General features: G+C 35.9%; 1 protein-coding gene and 1 long non-coding RNA gene across 5 annotated transcripts; one reads left to right on the top strand and one right to left on the bottom strand.

Annotated features, from left to right (window-relative positions):
* Positions 1-4,629: 4,629 nt before the first annotated feature.
* On the bottom strand, positions 4,630-6,100 carry LOC125580117. The gene is made up of 2 exons (XR_007317843.1): positions 5,357-6,100; positions 4,630-5,274 (listed from the first exon to the last, which is right to left on the bottom strand). It is a non-coding gene; the product is annotated as an uncharacterized LOC125580117 (long non-coding RNA).
* A 14,350-nt stretch (positions 6,101-20,450) lies between these two features.
* Positions 20,451-22,656, top strand: LOC106349806 (protein PHLOEM PROTEIN 2-LIKE A8). Of its 4 annotated transcripts, none has more exons than XM_022694699.2 (5): positions 20,451-21,281; positions 21,354-21,421; positions 21,823-21,932; positions 21,998-22,305; positions 22,382-22,646. In XM_022694699.2, exons 1-4 carry the CDS (start codon positions 20,929-20,931, stop codon positions 22,226-22,228), a joined length of 762 nt encoding a protein of 253 aa, XP_022550420.1. In that variant the 5' UTR covers positions 20,451-20,928; the 3' UTR covers positions 22,229-22,305; positions 22,382-22,646. The 4 variants fall into 4 exon arrangements, with proteins under 4 accessions (XP_022550420.1, XP_022550419.1, XP_022550418.1 ...); XM_022694700.2 differs by having other exon boundaries at positions 20,456-21,421; positions 21,998-22,134; positions 22,221-22,305; positions 22,382-22,656; XM_022694698.2 differs by having other exon boundaries at positions 20,451-21,421; positions 22,007-22,305.
* Positions 22,657-22,715: the final 59 nt, after the last annotated feature.

Genomic DNA, 22,715 nt, shown 5'->3' with positions numbered 1-22,715 from the left:
CATTTTCCTTCTTCTGACAAGTGACAGGGGGTTTGCTGTCATGTGTCCTCTTTTATTTTTTTATTAAAATTCACATGTTTGTTATATTAAAAAATTACCGATGGAGCTTGAATAATGCAAAAACTAAGAAAATTAGAATAAATAAACAAATAACAAAAGAAAGCGAAATTTTCGATTCTGATAGAATTTCTGAAAATTTTAGTTATCTAATCGTTTTCGCACAAAGAATCATTATATGAAATTTGATAATTATTTTATTGGTCAGTGAAATTCAAGATGAATAAAGAAATAAGTAAAATAATATAAATAATTTTAAATATTTAATTTATGAACAACTAAAAATAATATTAACTTTCACTAGTTATTAATTTTTTACTATTTTCTATTTTTTTAATTTACAAATTAAATATTTATTTCACTATTAAAAATCATAAAATAACTAAACTAAGAAGAAGAAACTAGAGCACAACATATGGTCTAAACCTAAAACCTCCGCAACCACAAAAAAGGTAAAATTCCATAATAATACTAACTCAATAAAGGTCCGAAACTGAAAAGAGATTAAGAATGAAGACTAAATTACCTCATCTTACTAAAATGATCAGAAGTCAGAAAAAAAGCAAAAAAACAAGTCAGAAGAAAAATAATGACCAAAATGTCAAAGTCAGCACGAAGTAGGAAGGCACATGCCTAAAGCCCCAAAAGCCCAGCCACCAGCTAAGAGGTAAGAAGCACCTCACAAACTAAAGCAAGACGTCCATGCCAGCGAAGAACCACAAAACTCTAGATAAAAAGGACCAAATCTCCATGAGATTAACTCCGTACGCCTATACCAAGGGAAACATGGAAAGAAAAGAAACAACCTGAGGGAGCGAGAATGGAAACCAACCACCGAGAAACCAGAGCTCAAGCTTGATACCATAAACAACCTTCCAAACCCACCGAGCATACACAGAGGAAAACACTATCCAAACCTAGAGTGGCAAACATGGCAGAAATGAGAGCTACTAGAGATGCGAGCAGCAATGAAAACTGCAACGGGTTGAGAGAACAGCGAGGGAATGAAAAACAAAATGAAATTAGTAAACCGTATAGCCGTACTCAAGCTATGAAAGAGATAAAAGAAGTTAGATCACGAAAAAAACAAAATTTTAAAACCAAGACGAGCAGGGACCATCGACGTCAAGCCAACGACAAGGAAAAAACATCAACGACGCCTAAACTCTGACCCAACCCAAGAAGATGCAGTCTCCAACATCAGCCAAAATTTAAAGAAGAAGAGGAGCAATCAATATTGACCGAAACAACCTACAATGCAGTGAGAAACAACCGCACAACTTGGAACTCATAGACCCGATCCACAACAAATATGAGATAATCTCACAGGACAAGAAGGACAATAAGAACTCTACTCCAAAACATAACAATCATTCCTGGGAGAAGCACCGGTGAGGTAAACGAAATACAAAGATGGTGATAGTTAAGGTCAAAATATAGAGATATGGCTAAAAACATCTAAAAAAAAATAATGTTCAAAATTTTGAAAATACAATAAAATATAATTTTGACTCTGAAATCGTTAATCTTAGAATCAACAAACATATAAATGCAAAGTTATTGAAATTAAATATGCTTTATATGAGAGGCTCACGTCACCACTAACAAATACTATTATATACACGACAACACATTATTGAAAAAGCAAACACAAAATATATTAACATATCACTTACTACTACATAATACAGTAAAAATACAAATAATACTTTTAACAAATAAAGACGGCTACATAATTATATCATCCAGAAAACTCATACTTATTAACAATAAAATAATATTCTGCGCGAAGCGCGGACACCCCCTAGTGTATATATATAACCTAATATATTTTCACAACGTAAGCATTGGTAAAACTAATTTAATTCCAAAATATACTTATCATGTTACGGTAAAACTGTATGCAATATAAAACATTACAAGCACAACAATTAACAAACATAAAAAAAAATACCCAAAACACACTATGCGTTCATATGTGTTCACATTCGTTCATACTATTCCTGTCGTTAAAATGTGACATGTGTTACTTAGCACGCAAAATGTTGTTCCTAGTATTCTAGTTTTACTTAATTTCAAATAGTTCTACTTTTCGTGTTTTAACTTATAACCAGATCCTGATCCGCGCGGATTTGAATTTTCGATTTTTGGTTATTTATTTAACTAAATAATGTATTTGTAATATTTGATGTATTATATTCACCAAGTAAATAATTTTTTGGCATCTTAAACCACCTATTTACGATGAATATTCGATATCATATAAAAAATTGAACAAATAGACGTAATTAGAGAATTGTCGACGATATATAAAAACAATGGTTATTAATGTAAAATATGAAGAAATATTATATTATGACTTAGTATGGCATAAAAGATTATAAATTAGTTATACATGTTAAAAAAAAAAAAATTTAAACTTCTATGAAAAATTTAACATGTAAAAGATGGCGATGAATTAGTCATCAAATTGTATATAATTTCATAATTTTATTAATAATAAATTATTTATAGTCTTTTTTTTCGTCAAGATAATTATTAAATGTCCATAACATTAATATGTTAAAAGGTCATATTATGAAAGCCCATGTTGTAACCGTTTTTTTCCGGGAAGTATAACAAAAAAAAAATCCATTTAACTCTTCGTTTTGTTTAAGTTTGTGTCGGTAAAAGATTAAAAAAAATCTCTCTATCTTTTTCAATGTTCAATTTGAAGCTTATTATGCGGAAATCATACGCAAATATAGGCAATTGGTTGGAATCTCTATATCTTTATATTCTTATAAATTTTAAATTTATTGTTTCCTCTTCTGCAAGCAAATCAATTACCGAATTAATAGATCAATTGGTTGGAATCAAATATATTCTTATAATTAGTGTAATTATGGTTACAGTTTCTATATTTAATAGGTACATTAAAGATTCGACATTGAAGATATTTTGTTTTGATTAATAAAAGATATTGGATTTTGAGTTTGTATTTATTGATTTATTTTTTTATAAAGCTTAGAAAATCAATGGGATGATTGGTTTGTTGATACATCCTATAAAGAAAACGAAAACTATAGGTGGTTTGAATATTGTACATCGATCGATGCATGATGTAAGTTGACTATATAAAACTTGAACATGATCATTTCAAACTAAAGTATAGGTAGGTTATATTTTTTGTATTGTAGTTAATATATTTTAAATATTACATAAGTCAAGTGATTCACGTTTTCGTAAAAATAAAATTCAAGTTCATTATTGGGCCGTACTCGTACGTAATAAGCTACGTTAAATATGATGTATTTTTAGGTTCATTTAATGACATTAAGTTTAAATTTGATTAAGGAAAACTCATTAATTTAACTAGAAAATATAAGCATTAAAATAGGTAGGTTTATTTAATGACATTAAGTTTAAATTTGATTAAGGAAAACTCATTTGGAAAAGATAATCATTAAAATATGTAGTTTAATTTAATTCTCAGTGGCATGGAAGTGTAAATAAGTTAGAAAACTTAGGGGTATTTTTTAATGGGTACTTCTCTTTTAATAATAGAGATTATAATTACTTTTATCCATTAATTGAATAATAATTCTTAGTTTTACGGGCGATTTAGGTGATTCAAGCAGCTTTCATATATTTAATGTACTATTATTAATTTAAAATATTTTATATATCTTTTTCAACCCACAGTAGTTTATATTTAGAAAGTTGACATAAAAGTATAAGAGGTATTGCTAGGTATTGTTGTGTTATAGACAACCATTTTTAATAAATTGTTGGTATTTTTTTTCACTTTGAAATTGTAAATAAATAGCTTCAACATATTGTATAACTTTAAGGTTAATGTTCAACAAAACGTAAGTTTAAATGATTTAAAACACAATCGTTAACAAACTAGAAAACTAGACTATTAGAAACAAGGGTCTAACTGGTGATCATTTATAGAAACACTAGGAATGAGTAGGAAAAAATACAGAGAAATAAAATTAGAGGAATGAAGAATAAATTATTCTTTATAAATTTTAGTGAGGAACAAATTTGTTCTATCCTCTAGAATAAAATGAATGAGAAATAATGGAAAGAAAAAACTATTCCTTATAAATGGTATAAAAAAATAAGAATAACAAAAAAATGCATTATTTCTTTTCATTCTTTGGTCACCGGTTAGACTCTGAATGTAAGTTCAAACTATGCACACAGAGTTAATATAGATGTCTTTTTTTTTTGCTAACATAGTTAATATAGATGTCATTGTCATGCAATGCAACTTAATAAAAAAATACAATTTTTCATTGATATTCCAAAAAAAAATTTATTGGTAAACCCTTCTATCTATTTATAACAAAAAAAAATATCATTATTCATATCTACCTCTAAAAGATAACAATTCTCTTCGTTGTCTCATTCTTTTTTTTGTGACAAAAGTTTATTTTGTTGGCAGATTCAAGTTTGTTTTTGTTACCATATGAACTACAAAGAAAGTGTTCCAGAAACTCCATCACAGATCTTGCCACTGTCTAACTGACATGCAAGCGACTCAATGAGATTTCAGAACGTTCTTCGGTCTACATGGTATTGGACATGTTCAACATTCCTTTGGGTTTTGTGGCTCGGACACCTGCATCATTTTATGTGGATTGTTATTGTCACGAAAACCCAAAGACAATATACTTTAAGTTTATATTTCTTCTTAATCAAATTATGCAATTCCAAACTTATTAAGTTTATGTTTCTTCTTAATCTAATTACAAATTATGTAATTTTGAACTCTTATTAACAATATAAGCAATTGGTCATCATATTGCTTTGTTATATAACGATTTTCAAATTTGAATCAGTTGTTCAAAGTATATTTCTGTTATAAACCAATTTTCAGAACATTGTAAATCAGTTGTTCAAACTATTTCTCTATTATATACTAATTTTCAAAACATGTTAAACACTGTTATACTTAACATGACTGATATGTTATGATTTTAATAATATTTAGCATCTCATTTAGCCCATTTTAATCATTTAGATTGCAATTATAAAATTTTGGTGCATATATTTGTTAATTTACATTTGACATGGTCTAGATTGCACTTTTGGAAGTTTGGGGTCAAACTAAGAGGATATCTGCAATTTCATGAGTTTGGAGCCAAATTGGGGTCAGAGCTAAATGCAAGGGGACTTGGGCTAGAGTTCTAACTCGAAAGTTTGAGGCTGAATTCGAAGATCGATCTGCACAATTTTATAGTTAGGGGTTAAATTGAGAATAACAAAAGAGTTGAAGGACCAAACGCGCAAAAAGGAGAAAACTCACCATTGTTGCTCGAGCTTTCTACGAGAAGACTGAAGCGAGGACGACCAGCTGGCCACCACGTCGGATTCATGTCGAGGATGAAGAATTTGAGGTAAACGGCATACCATAGCGTGATATGGTCGATCGATCGACAGATCAATCTGCACAATTTTATACGGTCGATCGCTGGTCCATCAGTGGCAAACGCAGTCAAAATAAGGTCGCTGCTTTTGACGTTTGCGTTTCAAAAAATGGAGTTTGTGTTTGTTTTAGCCTTCTATATATTTTTTCTAATAAAAACCTAGATCTATTTCATTTTCTCTCTTAAAAACTTGTGAAACTTGAATCTCTTGGATCTTTAAAGCAAGTTTAATGATTGTCATGAAGATGAGTGAGTAGTCGTTTTGTGATCTATGAGTTAGGTAGATAAGAATGACTAAGTGAATATTTACGATATTTATTTCTTGATTAGCATTGTTCAATTACTTATTAGGTGTTTTTGGTAAACTTTTCAATTGCCGTAACCCATTGGTAGTAGTATTATATACTCACTGATACCGATAAATTTAATCTTCAATGTAACATGAACAATTACATTTAATATTTATTTATATTTTTGATAAACTTTTTAAAATATGATAGTAAATTATATATCATCATTAAAATAAATATATTTAAATACGACTTTAAATAATATAAAAATATAAAAATATAATAATCTTTTACAATTATTTATATTTTTCATAATTATACAACTTTATTACTAATAAAGATTCTCAATTTTTTTTCAATTTTATAAAAAAAAATTGTCAATTTTTAATCATATTATTATTAGTTTCTTTTATATGTCTATAATTTTAGAAATGCTGTTTAGTTTTATCCAGCTTTTATATCAAATTTTATAACAATTTTTTTTAATTAATTTTATACAAGTTGATTTAATATATTTTTATCCAAAAGAAATAGATACAAAAAATTTCTAAGACTATAATTTTAAATATTTACATATCTATTTTAGAATAAACAAAACTGTTTATTTTATCTTAATTTATGTTTTGTTAAATAAAAATTTATATTAAAATATTAGTAAGAAAATAATAATAAATTGTTATTTTTATATATAATTTAAATTTAAAATTTCTATTACTACACATGGTGCAGAAAAACACCTAGTTTATTAAACATAATTAGGTAATTCAACATCTTATTTCAATAGGGACATATCAGATAGTTATTAGTTTATGGCATATTCCAACCATTGTTCTATCACAGTTACGTTTTGTATGTGTATAAAAGGAAAAATTGGAGGTTTAGAATTAACAATATAGTTATCTTATATATATATATATATATATATATATGTTTTATATTACTTGTAATGGAGATGTAAAATTTTGAAATTGCAAGGAAAGTTGATACGTTTGACTCGACTTGTATTTCTTTGATTTGTAAATTGTAATGGAGATGTAAATTTTGAAATTGCAAGGAAAGTAGACACGTTTGACTCTTGACTTGTAAAACGGAGTGTCAAGTGGGATGAGTTGCTTTTAGTGATGTGAAGCTTCTAATCTTGGATGTTGATTGGTCCCATTGGTGTTTATTTTAGCTGAATAGAAGCATAAATTAATTATAGCTCTTGTCCTGAGTTGCAATGGACGCATCTAAAGATTGTCGAGAAGACCCGTTTGGTGTTTGGCTATTAACTTAGAAAACGAGAAGAAAGTGATGAGAATTGATTTTGTGCATTAGGAGGGGTTAGTGGGAGTATAATTTATGTAGAGTTGGTTGATTGTAATGAAGATGTATGGTCAAGACGGAACTGTAGTAGTTCATGAAGTATGACATGAACTATGACATCAGACGAGGATACAAGGGTTGAGTGAGTCGGTGAAAAGGCATCAAGTGAAGATTCACTGAGAAGTCAGTATGAAAGAAGTATTGAAGAAGAAGTAGTTGATCTTAGAGATAAGGAAGATTGACTTATTCGTCAAAGGAGCACTTATTGAAAGTTTCCATTAGATAAGTTTTTAGACATAGGATTTTCCTCTAAAAGTATAAAGAGGAGTCTTGGCCCTGCGTGGCCGTTTAAAAAGCATACAGAGAGAGCTTTTAGCAATAGTAAGGTTTCAAGTCCGAATAAGGAGAAGCAAAACGTCTAGGGGTTAAGAGCTTGAGTGGTTCATAGACTGCTTCAAGTCTGTGAACAAGTGAGGTTAGTCAACAAGTCAAAGTTTGTCTTGAGCTTGCTTGAAGAATTTCTTTTAAGAACTTGTATGTGCTTTTAAAAGGATTAACCTAGTCGTATTTCTTGGAAAGAATTGTCCATGTGTTACTGTGTGTTCTAGTTGGTGTAGCTTGATTATCTTACATTAACAAGTGGTATCAGAGCGGGTATATGTGTTTGTTTAAACATGTAAGATCCTACGGAGTAAGATGGACAGCTACCGTGAGATGTTGTCGCACTCAAAGGTGATCCTGGAAATCGGGAACTGCAGCTTTTGGAAGGCGCAGATGAATGCTACAATCAAGGGTATAGACCCGCTGGCGTGGAAAGCTGTAGAATCTGGTTGGAGAGCACCAGTTGCTCGAGGTGATGATGGGAAAGATGTACCCAACAGAGAGGAGCTCTGGACTGATGAAGAAAAGAAAATGGCCAAGTTCAACGCTAGAGCTCTTACTGTCATTCATTGCAGTGTGGCAAGAAAACAATTCGAGTTGATTCAAGGGTGTGAAGCAGCAAAAGACGCATGGAACATTCTTCAGCTTCACTTTGAAAGAACATTGAAGGTTCAAAGCTCTAAAAAAGACATGCTTGCAACCAGATTTGAGGAACTCAAGATGGAGGAGCACGAATCAATTGGTGACTTTAGCTCACTAGCTCAAGAAGCTCTGACGCTTGGTAAAAAATACAAAGAAAAGAAGCTGGTGAAGAAGTTCTTGAGATGCCTGCCAGCTAAGTTTATGCCATACAAGGCAGCGATGAGTGTGAACACTGATGAGATGACCTTTGATGAAGTAGTTGGAATGTTTCAGGCTCATGAGATGGAAGTATCTGGTGGTAAGAAAGCAAAAGGAATCGCTCTAGCATCGGTTGAGAAAAGTGAAGTCATGGATAATGATCCAGTGAGTCTGCTAGTCAGGCGATTTGACAGAGCCTTACGCAAGGTGGAGTAAGGACAGAAAAAGTTCGTTCCGGGTAGAAAGATAGCTGCTGAACCTAACAAGGGTAACAAAAAGGCAGATGTCAAGTGCTATGAATGCATGGGATATGGTCACTTCAGAACCGAATGTCCAACGGTGAAAAGAAGGAAATTTCAGTGTCATGGGTGCCAAGGATTTGGTCATACTCAAGCTGAGTGTGAGGCAGATGGAAAGAGGAAAAATGAGAGATCCATGATTGGAATCAGTGACAGTGACTCTGAAAGTGACAGGGAAGAAGAGCTGAACAAATTTGTGGCTTTTCTTGAGATAACTAACTTTGAGTCAGGTTCTGAAAGCGATACTGAACCGGAAAGAGAACTGGATGAAAGCTATAAGGATGTTCGTGAAACATTGATCAAATTCAGCATGGAGAATCTCTCTCTCACTAAAGAAAAAGAGAGACTAGAAGCTGAACTGTCTCTCGTTCGACTTGAACTTCAGAGAGAAGAAGCTAAACTGGCTAAGGGGAGTGTCAGATTAATCAAAGAAAAACTATTCCTTGCCAAACAAGATGAAGAGCTCAGAGAAAGGTGTCGGCGGATCTCCAGGCAAAACTTGATCAAGAGAACAAAAACATCAAGATGCTCACTGGAACTAAATAACTGGACAAAATCATGTGTGCTGGAAGGACTGAAAACTCTCATATGGGACTAGGCTACACGGGAAGGCAGAGTGGAGACACAGGTAAGACAAACTTTGTGTCAGGAAGCTATGCACATGCGGAGGAATTCAAGATTGAACCGATAGTGCATCAGACGTCTGGGTGTTTCTTCTGTGGGAAGTTTGGTCATTACAAAAGGTTCTGCTACAAGTACCTTAACAAGGTTAAGCAAGTGTGGAAATAACACAAGTTCTGGCGAATCGGGAAAACTAACCAAGTGTGGATGAAGAAAACTAATCTGTATTCAAGGACAGTTAACAGTGGCATCAGTGGAGTTAGGTGTAACATGGCTCTGGTCATAGAGGATTCTGATTCAGATGAACCATGGTACTTTGACAGCGGATGCTCCAGACATATGACAGAAAACTGAGTATCTTGAAGGAGTGTCAAAAGTTAAAGGCGGAAAGGTCACATTTGGAGATGGAGGATATGGAATCATCAAGGGCAAAGGCACTACCTGCAACTCTGACTTATCCAAACTGGTGAATGTGTACTTCGTCAAAGGACTAAAGGCAAAATCTGATTAGTGTGAGTCAACTGTGCGATGAAGGACTCACAGTGTTGTTCTCAGCAACTGACTGTCGTGCAATCAATGTGTATGGTGTGACAATATTGCAAGGAATCAGGTCAGGCAACAACTGCTACATGTGGGAAAAGCAGATCAAATGTATGTCTGCTCAAGGGAATGCAGAACTGTGGGACCAACGGTTGGGACATATGAATGTTAGGAACATGAAAAATCTGGTGCATAAAGACTTGGTTCGTGGGGAGTACCAAAGCTCCGGACTGATGACAAACAAGTGTGTGGGGAATGCAATCAGGAAAAGCAAGTAAAAGTACAACACAAGAAGGTCCCTGATGTACAAGCGTCAGCACCACTTGATCTAGTTCATATGGATCTCATGGGTCCCATGCAGAAAGAAAGTATTGGAGGCAATAAGTATGTGTTTGTGCTGGTAGATGATTTCACTCGCTTAATCTGGGTTCGTTTCATCAGAAAAAAATCTGAGACTTCTGAAAGCTTTAAGATCTTGGCTCTTCAACTCATGAGTGAAAGAGGAGGAATCAAAAAGATACGCAATGATCATGGTGGATAATTTGAGAATGGAGTTATGATGGAATTCTGTGAACAAAAGAGTATTACTTATCAGTTTGCAACACCTAGGACGCCACAACAGAATGGGGTTGTTGAACGAAAGAATCAGACGCTACAGGAGATGGCTCGTGCAATGATTCATGGAAAAAAGAAACCTCAAAGGTTCTGGGCAGAGGCTCCTAGTACTGCATGCTACATAATCAATCGGGTGTATGTTAGAAAAGGGACCACAAAAACTCCTTATGAAATGTGGAATGAAAGAACACCTAATCTTGGTTATTTTCATGTCTTTGGTTGCAGGTGTTACATACTAAATGACAATGATTACCTCGAAAAATTCAACTCAAGAAGTGATGAGGGAATCTTTTTGGGTTACTCGGAAACTAGTACAGCCTACCGGGTTTTCAACAAGAGATCAGCAATCATCACGGAATATGTGAACGTAGTCTTTGACGATATGTCATCTGTCACATGGGAGCAATGGGAGTCAGATGAAGACACCGAGAAGGAAAAGCCTCGGGTTAGTGATAAACCATCTGAAGTAAGTGAGATAGAAGATGCAGTCCCTCAACAAGCTATTCAGCAAGTTCATTGGAATCATTCAGTTTCAGATGTCGTTGGAGGAGTTGAGGAAGGGCGTAAAACTCGTGGAAAAGTCATCAACTTCAGAGAAATGGTACAGTTCACTTGCTTTGTCTCAGTCATCGAGCCTTAGACACATGCTGAAGCACTTCGAGATGAATACTGGATTTGTCTCTATGGAGGAAGAGCTAGAACAATTCACATGAAATGATGTATGAGAATTGGTGGCTCGTCCTGATGGAGTCAACATTGTTGGAACCACGTGGATCTTTAAAAACAAAACAAATGAACATGGAGAAGTGGTTCGCATCAAGGCAAGACTTGTAGCACAAGGTTACTCACAAATTAAAAGAGTTGATTTTGAGGAGACATTTGCTCCAGTTGCGAGATTGGAATCTATATGGTTATTTCTAGGGATGGCATGCATATTAAACTTCAAGGTGTATCAGATAGATGTGAAAAGTGCCTTTTTGAATGGGGTACTACATGAAGAAGTTTTTGTTGAACAGCCGAAGGGATTTGAGGATCCAACTCATCAAGATCATGTATACCGACTGAAAAAACCTCTGTACTGATTAAAGCAGGCACCCCGTGCTTGGTACAAAAGGCTTACTGGGTTTCTTGTGGATGGCAGCTACATCAGGGGAAGTGTAGACAAGACCCTGTTCTTCATGGAGAAAGAGAAAGACATTATCATCATTCAAATTTATGTGGATGATATAATCTTTGGAAGCACTTCTCAAACAATGGTTGATGAATTTGTGGAGAACATGACGCAAGAATTTGAGATGAGCATGTGCGGTGAACTGAAGTACTTCTTGGGACTACAGATTGTTCAATCAGAGCAAGGAGTGTTCATATCTCATAATGCCTATGCACATAGTCTGGTGAAAAGATTGGGACTTGAAGACATCAAGGTCTCCAGAACGCTTATGAGTTCTGCCTTGAAGCTTGCACGTAATGAAACATGAGAAGATGTTGACTCAAAGCTCTATCGAGGAATGATTGGCAGTCTATTGTATCTTACTGCTAGTAGACCCGATCTTTCGTTCAGTGTTGTGTCTGTGCAAGATATCAAGCAAAGCCTAAGGTGTCTCACCTAAACGCTGTGAAGAGAATCATCAAGTATGTCAAAGGAACGAAGAACTTCGGAGTGTACTACTCAAGGAACTCAAACAAAAACTTGGTGGGTTATTGCGAGGCAGACTGGACAGGATGTGCTGATGACAGGAAAATCACAAGTGGAGGATGTTTCTTCCTAGAAAACAATCTCATCTCTTGGCTGAGCAAGAAACAAAATTTTATATCACTCTCTACGGCAAAAGCAGAATATATCGCCATGGGAAGCTGCTGCTCACAACTGATTTGGATGAAACAAATGTCAGCTGATTATGGAATGCGCTCTGGTCCCCTTCTTGTATACTGTGACAATAAAAGTGCTATTGATATCTCTAAGAATCCAGTTCAACACTCACGAACAAAGCACATTGACATCAGACACCACTTCATCAAAGAATTAGTTGAAGACAATCAGGTAGCAATCAACCATGTAGTTACTGATTCACAATTGGCTGATATATTCACTAAATCTCTTGAGTACAATCGATTTATCACTCTAAAAAATGCAATTGGAGTGTGTAATCTTGACCATTGAGTCAAGTTGTGCAGATGTTAGTGCAGGCACTGACTCAGGATGTACATATAATTCAGATTATGTTTGGAGCCTGAGAACGCTGTGGAAAATAACTGCTTGAAGTGCCGTTAATACTGTGAGGTATAGGTTTCGCGTTAATCTGTGGCCCTCCCCCTTCTCAAAAGAGCCAGCAATGTTTCGGAAATATGCTCAAACAAAAAAAAAGGAATAAGAAAGAAAAATAAAAATAAAGGAGTGGGGGTGGGGAACAACAAGGGCTTCACAGCGCGCGAATAAATTTTGAAAACCCACAAGGTTGATAAAGGCACAACAATGTGAAAGCTAGCCATAAAAAGACAATCATGTGCACCATATCGTAAAATCTACAGGACTGATACGTGCAACCTGAATCAAGTACTGAGCCAAGTCTTGCCGCACACCTCTTGAAAGGTACGAAGAATGAATGTTTAATCTATAAATCATTAGCTAGAAATTGGCCGATTGTGAGTCTTAACTCGTGTTTGATTACTGTTCTGAGAGTCTTATGATATGCTATTAATTCACGAATGTGCTTGCATGACATTGAGCTTGGATGAGAAAAATTGAAAAGTGCAGGTCAAATCAGGAAAGAAGTTAATAGGGAGGGACCATTGTTGCAATTTTTGAACAGTTGATTGAGTTTCCCTCTTAAGGGAAGTTGTGAGTCGGAAACCCTAAACGGTTACTGTTTAAATCCAAAAACCGCTCCTCGTCGTCTCTCTTGCCCTCAATCGAACACCAAGAATCTTCCCAGTTGATAGTAAGGATGAAGATGATGGCTAAACGCGAAATTGCAGTAACTTCGTGGACACATGCAGAAGGTGAATCATCGAGGCCTCATCTCATTGACGGAGGATTTGAGCCAACTCCTCCGAGGAATGATCTGCTGTCGACGACCTTGCTTCCAGCGATTACGGAGGAACTCGAGTCGTTCAACACTGCACATGAGAATGAGCCGTCTGAGGAAAGCGACGACCAGCACGCATCCTCTGCTTGCGAAGAAGTTCAGATCGATAAGGTCACTGCAACATCATTTGACCCAGCGCCGCCAAAGCCTCTGTCTGTTCCATTCGAAACCATGCAATCTGAATATCTCAGATCTGAAACTCCAGATCCGGTAACTAATTCTCTTTTGCCCTTCTGTCATGAAGAAAAGGAGGGATCTGTTGAAGAGGTAAAAGAACAGAGTAAGGATAACCCTGAGCCAGTTGAGAAAATATAAGAAGATGCTCAGACTGAAGGGGTAGTTTCTATTGGGTCATCCTCTAACGAGATCTCTGAAAAACAAGGAAGAATGAAGAGAGTAATGAAGAGATTGGGATTATGAACTTCTCAGCGCCGTAAGACGAGCAAATCAGGAGCCTCGAATGCTGCTTCAGGTTCTCAAGTCGTCACTCAGAACACCTCAGTCTCCAGTCGTGTAAGATCCAGAAAAAGCTCCTGAGAGAGGTACTACTTTTGAAGTCTCACCAGTTACGAAGAGAGTTGATCAATTCCTTCGTCGGAACATCATTGATGAACGATTGGTGGACATGACGGATAAGGATCAGTGGGGCTATGTGGAGATCATTGAAAAGGGCTCTATGGGAACGACCGTCTCATCCCTCGGTAACTATGTTGAACCAGTCATTGCTGAGTTCTATAACGGTCTTCCTGTCACGAAGGTTGAAGCAGATGCAGAGGAAGTTGAGGTTCAGGTTCGTGACCATGTATATCAACTCTCGCCGGCAATGATCAATGATGTTCTGAATCTCGAGTCACTCAATGAAGATGAAGTGGAGGAAGAGACTGCTGTTGATGCCATCTCTAAGTATGAGCTGGCTGAATTTCTCACTGAAGGGACTCGCAAGGAGTGGGATAATCTGACTACGGCTGATCTGTCTCCTCGTTATGGCGCTCTTATGATCATCGCTGCACACAACTGGATTCCGTCTACATACAAGACTCATGTCTCTATCGACAGAGCACAGTTAGTCTACAAAATGGCTCGTGGAATCCACATTGACATGGGAAGGTTATTCTTCAAACAAGTCATGAACATTGGTGTGGTTCAGAAGAATGATTCTCGGTGTATGATATTCCCTCGTCAGATCATGAGCATTCTCCAGAAACAACATCGCGTACTTCTTCATTCGGGAGAGAAGGCTCAAAGTCCAATGGTCTACACAAAAGACAAACGAGTTGGTGAGATATACGAACAACGTGTAACTAAGGCCAAGGGTAAGGCAAAGGAAGTAGGAGAAGGAAGACTGTCATCTTGATTGACTCACAAGCCCCCTCCAGTGCAATCACCCTCCATAGCTCCAACTTCAAGCAACATGACTGGACCGAGATGCCTCGTTGTTCATGATCTTGGATCTGTCTCCATTCCTCATGGGTTACTCACTCATGAAGATCTCCAAGCCGCACTTCAGCAAACGACTCGAGCTCTCCAAGCACTGACAGACATTGTTCAGGATCTGAGTCGCTCTGTTCCAGGTTAGTAACTCTCTCTTTAATTGGGATTTGTTCTTTATCAATGTTTTTAACCCATGCGTTCCCAAGCAGGGGGAGAAGATGAGGATTGAGATGAAGAATGGCTAAGTTTGTGGGGGAGCAACTGTTTTATTTTCTGATTTATGTACTTTTGCGATTGCACCACTTGCTGCAATCATTGTTATCCTATTGTTCAGACTCGTCTTGGTTTATGGGGGAGTATTTATGTGTGTTGTCTTTGTTAAGATGTATTAAATACTTGAACACAAATGTTAGGATAATATAAGTATGTTTTCGGTTGCTCTGAGTTATGTGATTTTGGTCTTGGCTTGGTTTTTGTCTTGTGTATTGTGAATTACTTCATCTAAGGTACTTGTTTGACGCACATATTAAAAAGGGGGAGATTGAAGATGTATGGTCAAGACGAAGCTGTAGTAGTTCATGAAGTATGACATGAACTACGACATCAGACGATGATACAAGGGTTGAGTAAGTCGGTGAAAGGGCATCAAAGGAAGATTCACTAAGAAGTCAGTATAAAGGAAGTATTGAAGAAGAAGCAATCGATCTTAGAGATAAGGAAGATTGACTTATTCGCCAAAAGAGCTCTTGTGGAAAGTTTCCATTAGATAGATTTTTAGATCTAGGGTTTTCTTCTAAAAGTATAAAGAGGAGTCTTCGCCCTGTGTGGCCGTTTAAAAAACACACAGAGAGAGCTTTTAGCAATAGTAAGGTTTGCAAGTCCGAATAAAGAGAAGCAAAGCGTCTAGGGGTTAAGAGCTTGAGTGGTTCATAGACTGCTTCAAGTCTGAGAACAAGTGGGGCTAGTCAACAAGTCAAAGTTTGTCTTGAGCTTACTTGAAGAATTGCTTTTAAGAAGAACTTGTATGTGCTTTTCAAAGGATTAATCTAGTCGTATTTCTTGGAAAGAATTGTTCATGTGTTACTGTGTGTTCTAGTTGGTGTAGCTTGATTATCTTACATTAACATATAAGAATCAAAAGATTTATTAAATTTTTAAAGAGTTGTAAATAATTTTTCATATTTAAAAAGTTAAATGAAAATATGCTAGTTTAGTGATTTTAAGAATTAAGAGGTTATATGCAAGATTTGTGAAGTTTTGTTTTATAGTAAAATTGTTTAGAATTCAAAGTCTTAATAACACTGGATTTGATTGAATTATAGAATCATTAAAAACTAAACTCTTTGAATAACAAGACATTTTATAAGTCATTAAACAATCATAAAACCAATAACACTAGATTTGAGTAAGAATGTTAGAATCCATTAACCAATAACACTAGCTTGTTCTTGGCTCTGATGATTATTTATCAGAGTGAAAAGAGTAATTTTCAATCGTTCTTTTTTTTTATGAAGGCCCTGTTCGTTTACGTGTCGCGCGACATGCGACCTGGGACTAAGATTACGTTCATTTACGTGTCGCGCGACATGCGACTTGCGACTAAACCTGCGACCTGCGACTAAAACTATGTTCGTTTACGTGTCGTGCGCCCAGCGATTTGCGACCTACGACTAGTCGCACGATCAAAATTTTCTTAATTTTTAGTCGCTGTTTTTTTCGGACGACTTGAATGATAATCCGCAACTGGTCGTGCGATCAGTCGCACGACATGAAAACGAACAACAACCTGCAACTTGCGATATGCGACTAATCGCAGGTCGCATGTTACGCGACAACAAAACAAACAATAACCTACGACCTATCACAGGTCGCATGTCGCAGATCGCACGATAGGTAAACGAACAGGTCCGAAGTAAAACTGATTTTGACAGAAGTTGCACGTTGGTGACTTGTATAAAAAACTGTTGCTAAGCTGATTTTTTTTGTTGCTTTTCTTTAGACAATATCCGGAGAGATCTATGTTTTTCTTTAATTTCTAGTGGTTCACACTTTGTAGAATAAACGATAACATATAACAACTAAAAGAGTTGGAAATACATATATTTGTTTGTATTTGCAAAGTTGATGTTTTACACTTTAGTTGATGTATTTTATTTAAAATTAACATATTAAAGATAGAGGGTAAATTTTATTGCGTAAACAAATTATATTGTATCGTAAGTTCAAAAAAAAAAAACAAATTATATTGTAAACTAATTAGAACAAAACTCAAAAAGTAATAAATGAAAACTATAAGTAAAAAACGTGAAATATTTATCTTTTGAGCCTTTGAGGGAAGTGATATTGAATAGGCCGGTTGGCATTATAACTGGTAGATAAAAGGCACGTTTATTTTGGGTACATTTTGTTTCCATGTAACAAAAAAAGTTCTGTGGATCATTAAATTTTAGGTTTGTACCGATCAACTGTATGAAATTGCAATCGTGTGTCTCTCAAGTCTCACCGGAGCAGAGATGGGCCCATGTGCACTTATTAACCGTGTCTGGACATATGTATGGTAACAAAAAATAATCATAACATAAATAGAGGCTTGTATTCTCCCTAAACAGGCAAACAAACTCAAACCTGCTTTGTCTTGAGATGGAGAATATGAATTACATTAATGATCAAGTGTTCATAAGTTTCCGGGGAAAAGATGAGCGGTGCGGATTCTTAACCTACCTCAAACAGAGGTTACTAGAAAGCAATGTGAATGTGCTCATCGACGAGAACGCGGCTGGAGAACCGCTCGAGAATCTCAGCGTTAAACCTTACCTCGCCATGCTCTTTGATTTCGGTAGCCAACAAGTTATCAAAACTTGCACGTGTACGCTTTTCACCCCATCACAAAAGCGGAACGTCTTCATTATTCACCACCCACCCAAAATTCTCACCGAAGCAGACGACGGATTCATACGCCCAATTCAATAACGCGACGGTCAAGCCGCTTATCGTGTATGACCCTCCTTCTGGAGCCAACGTTTTAATAGAGTCAATGAGAACTTCGTATGCAGTCCGACCCCATGGATACGACCCCATGGCTTCATCGTCGAATACTCTTATTGCACTTTCAAAATGTATCCTTGAATTGTGATGCAAACAATAGACTCCCATGGATTGAAGAAGTAGCAACCCCAACCACTTACGCTTTTCAAAACTCCAAAGCGGACAGAACGCTAATGCTTCCTTCAGTTCATCTAACTTAGGTCCCATCCCAAGCGGCACCTTCAACTCCTCCCAAAACTCTTTGTATTGATCAGGTTCAAAGCTTTCTGTTGGCAATGGACCTGTGTTTAACCCAGTGATCTCACCAAACTCGAGCAAGCTAAACCTGATAGCCTCATCAACCACGAGACACCATATCTCCTTCTTATGTACTCGCAGCTGTCTACATAGTAGATAGTGTACGGTCCTACCAGACCATACGCTTTCGCGTCCAGCTAGCCTAGCAACTACTCCAATGGGAGAGTTCACCAGTTCTTCCCACACATCAAGTCCAATTGTTTCTCTAATGTGGGGGAAAGTTCCTAAACGGAAATTGTGATTAATATCTTTTTTTTTCCAGGTTAGAAGACCCTTCAAGGTAAAGTCTTGGAGGGTAATCCCGTGATTTAACTTCAGCAACATCCATCTGATCATATAACCCAACAATAAATCAGCCACAAGATAACAATAACACATCCGTACTATAACAATAACTCAGCCACAAAATGTTTGAATAACTCAGTCACAATATAACAGTAACTCAGCTACAACATAAAAGTAACTCAGCCACAACATAACATTAACTTAGTCACGACACAACGATAACTCAGCCATAACATAACCCTAACTCAGTCGCAACAAAACCCTAACTCAGACGCAACAAAACCCTCAACAAAACCATATCACAGCCGCAACATACCCCTATCTCAGTCGCAACAAAATATAATATATAACGTCGCGATATCCTACCGGAAAAGACGAACTCGTAGATAAGAATGCGGCGAAGACGGCGGCGAAGATGATTTCGTACAAACGATTGAAGACGACGATTTCGGGCACGACGATAACGGAGAAAACAGAGTATCACGACAGAGAGTTAGTTCGAGGAAGAGGAAGTAAACACAGACAATGTCGATGACGGAGAGTGGGAGTATCCTCGCGGTTCCTTCTTCGACGGTTCCTTCTTCGAGACGACAAAGACAATGTTCTTAGTTAGTTTTTTTTTCTACTTCTATGTAGTTATGATGAAGAAGAGACGGTTTGGTTTCTATTATGATGATGTGTATATTTAATTAGTGATGTGGATTTAATGTTTAAAAATAATTTTAATTAAAAAAAAAACTAACCAAAAGCCCTTACAATCATTTATTATTGGTATATAAACATTCTAATAATTTTTAAAAAATGTTTAACACTCTAGTAATAAACCTACTTTTCTTATATATTCTAGTAATTTTCTCTTTCTTTAATTTCTAGTGGTTCACACTTTGTAGAATAAACGATAACATATAACAACTAAAAGAGTTGGAAGTACATATATTTGTTTGTATTTGCAAAGTTGATGTTTTACACTTTAGTTGATGTATTTTATTTAAAATTAACATATTAGAGATAAAGGGTAAATTTTATTGCGTAAACAAATTATATTGTATCGTAAGTTCAAAAAAAAAACAAATTATATTGTAAACTAATTAGAACAAAACTCAAAAAGTAATAAATGAAAACTATAAGTAAAAAACGTGAAATATTTATATTTTGAGGGAAGTGATATTGAATAGGCCAGTTGGCATTAATTTGTTTATAAAAAGGTCAAGGACATTATAACCGGTAGATAAAAGGCACGTTTATTTTGGGTACATTTTGTTTCCATGTAAACCATGTTCACCTCTACGGTGAAGGGTTAAATTCACTATACCTTTCATAACCAATCAAAATGCCGTTTAAAAATAGTTTAAAAAAATAATAAAAAAAAATTAAATAGCTGAAAAAAAACAACACCGACATTAATTAGCGCCATCTGCAAAATTCTAAATTCTAAAAACCTAAACTCTAAAACTATAAACCCTAAATCCAAAAAACTAAACCATAAATCCCAATCCTAAAATCTAAACCCTAAATCTTAAATCCTAAACCCAAAATCTAAACCCTAAAGCCTAAATCCTAAAATCTAAACCCTAAAGCCTAAACCCAAAACTCTAAATCCTAAACCCTAAACCCTAAATATTAAAATCTAAACCCTAAATCCTAAACCCTAAACCTAAAATTTTAAATCTTAAACCCAAACCCTAAATCACAAACTCTAAATCCTAAACCCTAAACCCAAAACTTTAACTAGCATATGGGTTTACGGTTTAGAGGTTTGGTTTAGGATTTATGATTTAGAGTTTAGAGTTTAGGATTTGAATTTTTGGGTCTTGAGTTTAGGATTTGAGTTTAGGGTTTAGAATTTAGGATTTAGGGTTTAGATTTTAGGATTTATGGTTTAGAGTTGTGGGTTTATGGTTTAGATTTTAGGATTTAAAGTTTATTGTTTAGAGTTTGGGTTTAACGTTTAAGATTTAGAGTTTAGATTTTATGATTGAGATTTATGATTTAATGTTTCAGATTTACGATTTATGGTTTTAGAGTTTAGGTTTTTAGATGGTGTTAATTAATGTCGGTGTTGTTTTTTCAGCTTATTTTTTATTTTAATTGTTTTTTTAACTATTTCTACGTGATATTTTGATTGGTTACGAAGAGTGCGGTGAATTTAACCTTTCACTGCGTGGGTGAAGCTAAGGATTGTTCTTCCATGTAACAAAAAAAGTTCTGTGGATCATTAAATTTTAGGTTTGTACCGATCAACTGTATGAAATTGCAATCGTGCGTCTCTCAAGTCTCACCGGAGCAGAGATGGGCCCATGTGCACTTATTAACCGTGTCTGGACATATGTATGGTAACAAAAAATAATCATAACATAAATAGAGGCTTGTATTCTCCCTAAACAGGCAAACAAACTCAAACCTGCTTTGTCTTGAGATGGAGAATACGAATTACATTAATGATCAAGTGTTCATAAGTTTCCGGGGAAAAGATGAGCGGTGCGGATTCTTAACCTATCTAAAACAGAGGTTACTAGAAAGCAATGTGAATGTGTTCATCGACGAGAACGCGGCTGGAGAACCGCTCGAGAATCTCTTTGGACACATCCGAAAGTCAAGGATCGCGATTGTGATCGTCTCCAAGAACTACGCGGAGTCGAGTTGGTGTTTGGACGAGCTGGTGGAGATCAAGAAATGCATGGAGACGGAGAAGCTCAATGCTGTCATACCCATCTTTCGTAAGGTGAAGGTTTCAAGCGTTAGGAAACAGAGCGGAAAGTTTGGGGAAAGGTTTCTTGCTTTGCAAAACTCTTTGCTTGCTAAAGAAGTCGATAAGAAGAAGATTAAGCATATTAATTCCAGGATCAAGAGATGGAAGAAAGCTTTGGAGTTCGTCACTGGAATGATTGGACTGACTTACGACAAAAAATGTAAGATTCTCGGTAGACCTGCGTGATCATATTATTTTGGGACTTTTAGATGTATATTTTAATTAGTTTTCGGGTATTGGGATATTTTTCGGATTTTGGGTATTTTTTTGGTATTCGGATATAGTTCGAAATACGTCCAAATATCCAAATCAAACTATACCCAAAAAATAGTATATGTAACGGTTAAACAAAATTTAAATCCGAACTGATCTGAAACCGATAAAAGCCAACTAGAAACTGCCCGAAAGTTTTACAAATAACTACAAGGGCCTAAATCTCTCTAAAACGCCAAGGATCCGGATCCGGATCCGGTGAGAACCGACCTGGATATCGAAATGCACATGCCTAATTCTAGGGTATGATCAAAGTGTTGAGTTTATTACATATATAATGTTTAACAGTTTCCAGGTCGGAGTTTGAGTTTGTGGGGAAAGTTGTCGAAAAGGTTCATAAAACGTTAGGCAAAACTGCAGCAAAGGCAGGTCGTAATAGTACTCCTGAAACTAGTAAGGTGTGTGTATTCTTACTTCCTTACATGAGTAGTTTTTGCATGGTGGCTAATCTCTAATATCGCAGAAATCACAGGAAAAACTATCATATCTGTTTGTTTTCAATATCAATCACTCAAACGTGAACGGACTAATCCATTCTTCAAGGACACTGGAAGCTCTGACCCTGAACCTGGACAGATTGAATCCTGAACGCTCAACAGGGTCTCTCTCTCTTAGTCTGTTTCTCTCAGTTTTTGTTTTGTTTTATCATCAGCTTCTGATTACTAGGCTAATGCTACAACCCGCAGAGTGTTGATTTGAACCCTTCCTCTGGACATTACAGACGCACTGCCTCATACCGTGACGAGAGAGATAGATTTGACCATTTGCCTTGTAAGTTCAGATCATGACATAGCCATTCATATGTTGTTGTCTGAATACTGACACGGACTTGACTTTGAATCCACAGTTGAAGAGATCATGGATCAAAAGCGGGCGGATAATCAACGGAGCATTGACAATATCGTCGAGCGAAAATATAGGCATGGTACGACTTTCCTCTCGCCCCTGCGTTACTATTTCGAGCTTTGTTTGTGTCTTCCAAGCGAAGCAAGAGATTACCTAATGGAATCCTTGAACTGAAGAAACTTCCGATTCAAGCAACTGTGCTTCTTTCTTTTACTTCTGTGCGTCTTTAAGGGAAATCTTTTGTTTTCTAAGCTTTCCGTCTTTGTTTTACCGTCTTTCAATTTTAGTTCCTCACCTTGTCAGATAAGGTAAAGGATGAGTAATAACAATCTCAA

The sequence above is a fragment of the Brassica napus genome, chromosome C1 (assembly GCF_020379485.1).
Source record: "Brassica napus cultivar Da-Ae chromosome C1, Da-Ae, whole genome shotgun sequence".
Classification (NCBI taxonomy): Eukaryota; Viridiplantae; Streptophyta; class Magnoliopsida; order Brassicales; family Brassicaceae; genus Brassica; species Brassica napus.
This window is presented reverse-complemented; position numbering and strand designations above follow the sequence as displayed.

What these genes read in the sequence shown, in the direction of transcription:
- LOC106349806 (XM_022694697.2), top strand. Translation starts at nt 20,929, where the DNA reads ATGGAGAATACGAATTACATTAATGATCAAGTGTTCATAAGTTTCCGG. An exon ending in ACTGACTTACGACAAAAAAT is followed by an intron (nt 21,422 to 21,822) that starts GTAAGATTCTCG and finishes AATGTTTAACAG; the next exon opens with TTTCCAGGTCGGAGTTTGAG. An exon ending in GTACTCCTGAAACTAGTAAG is followed by an intron (nt 21,933 to 21,997) that starts GTGTGTGTATTC and finishes CTAATATCGCAG; the next exon opens with AAATCACAGGAAAAACTATC.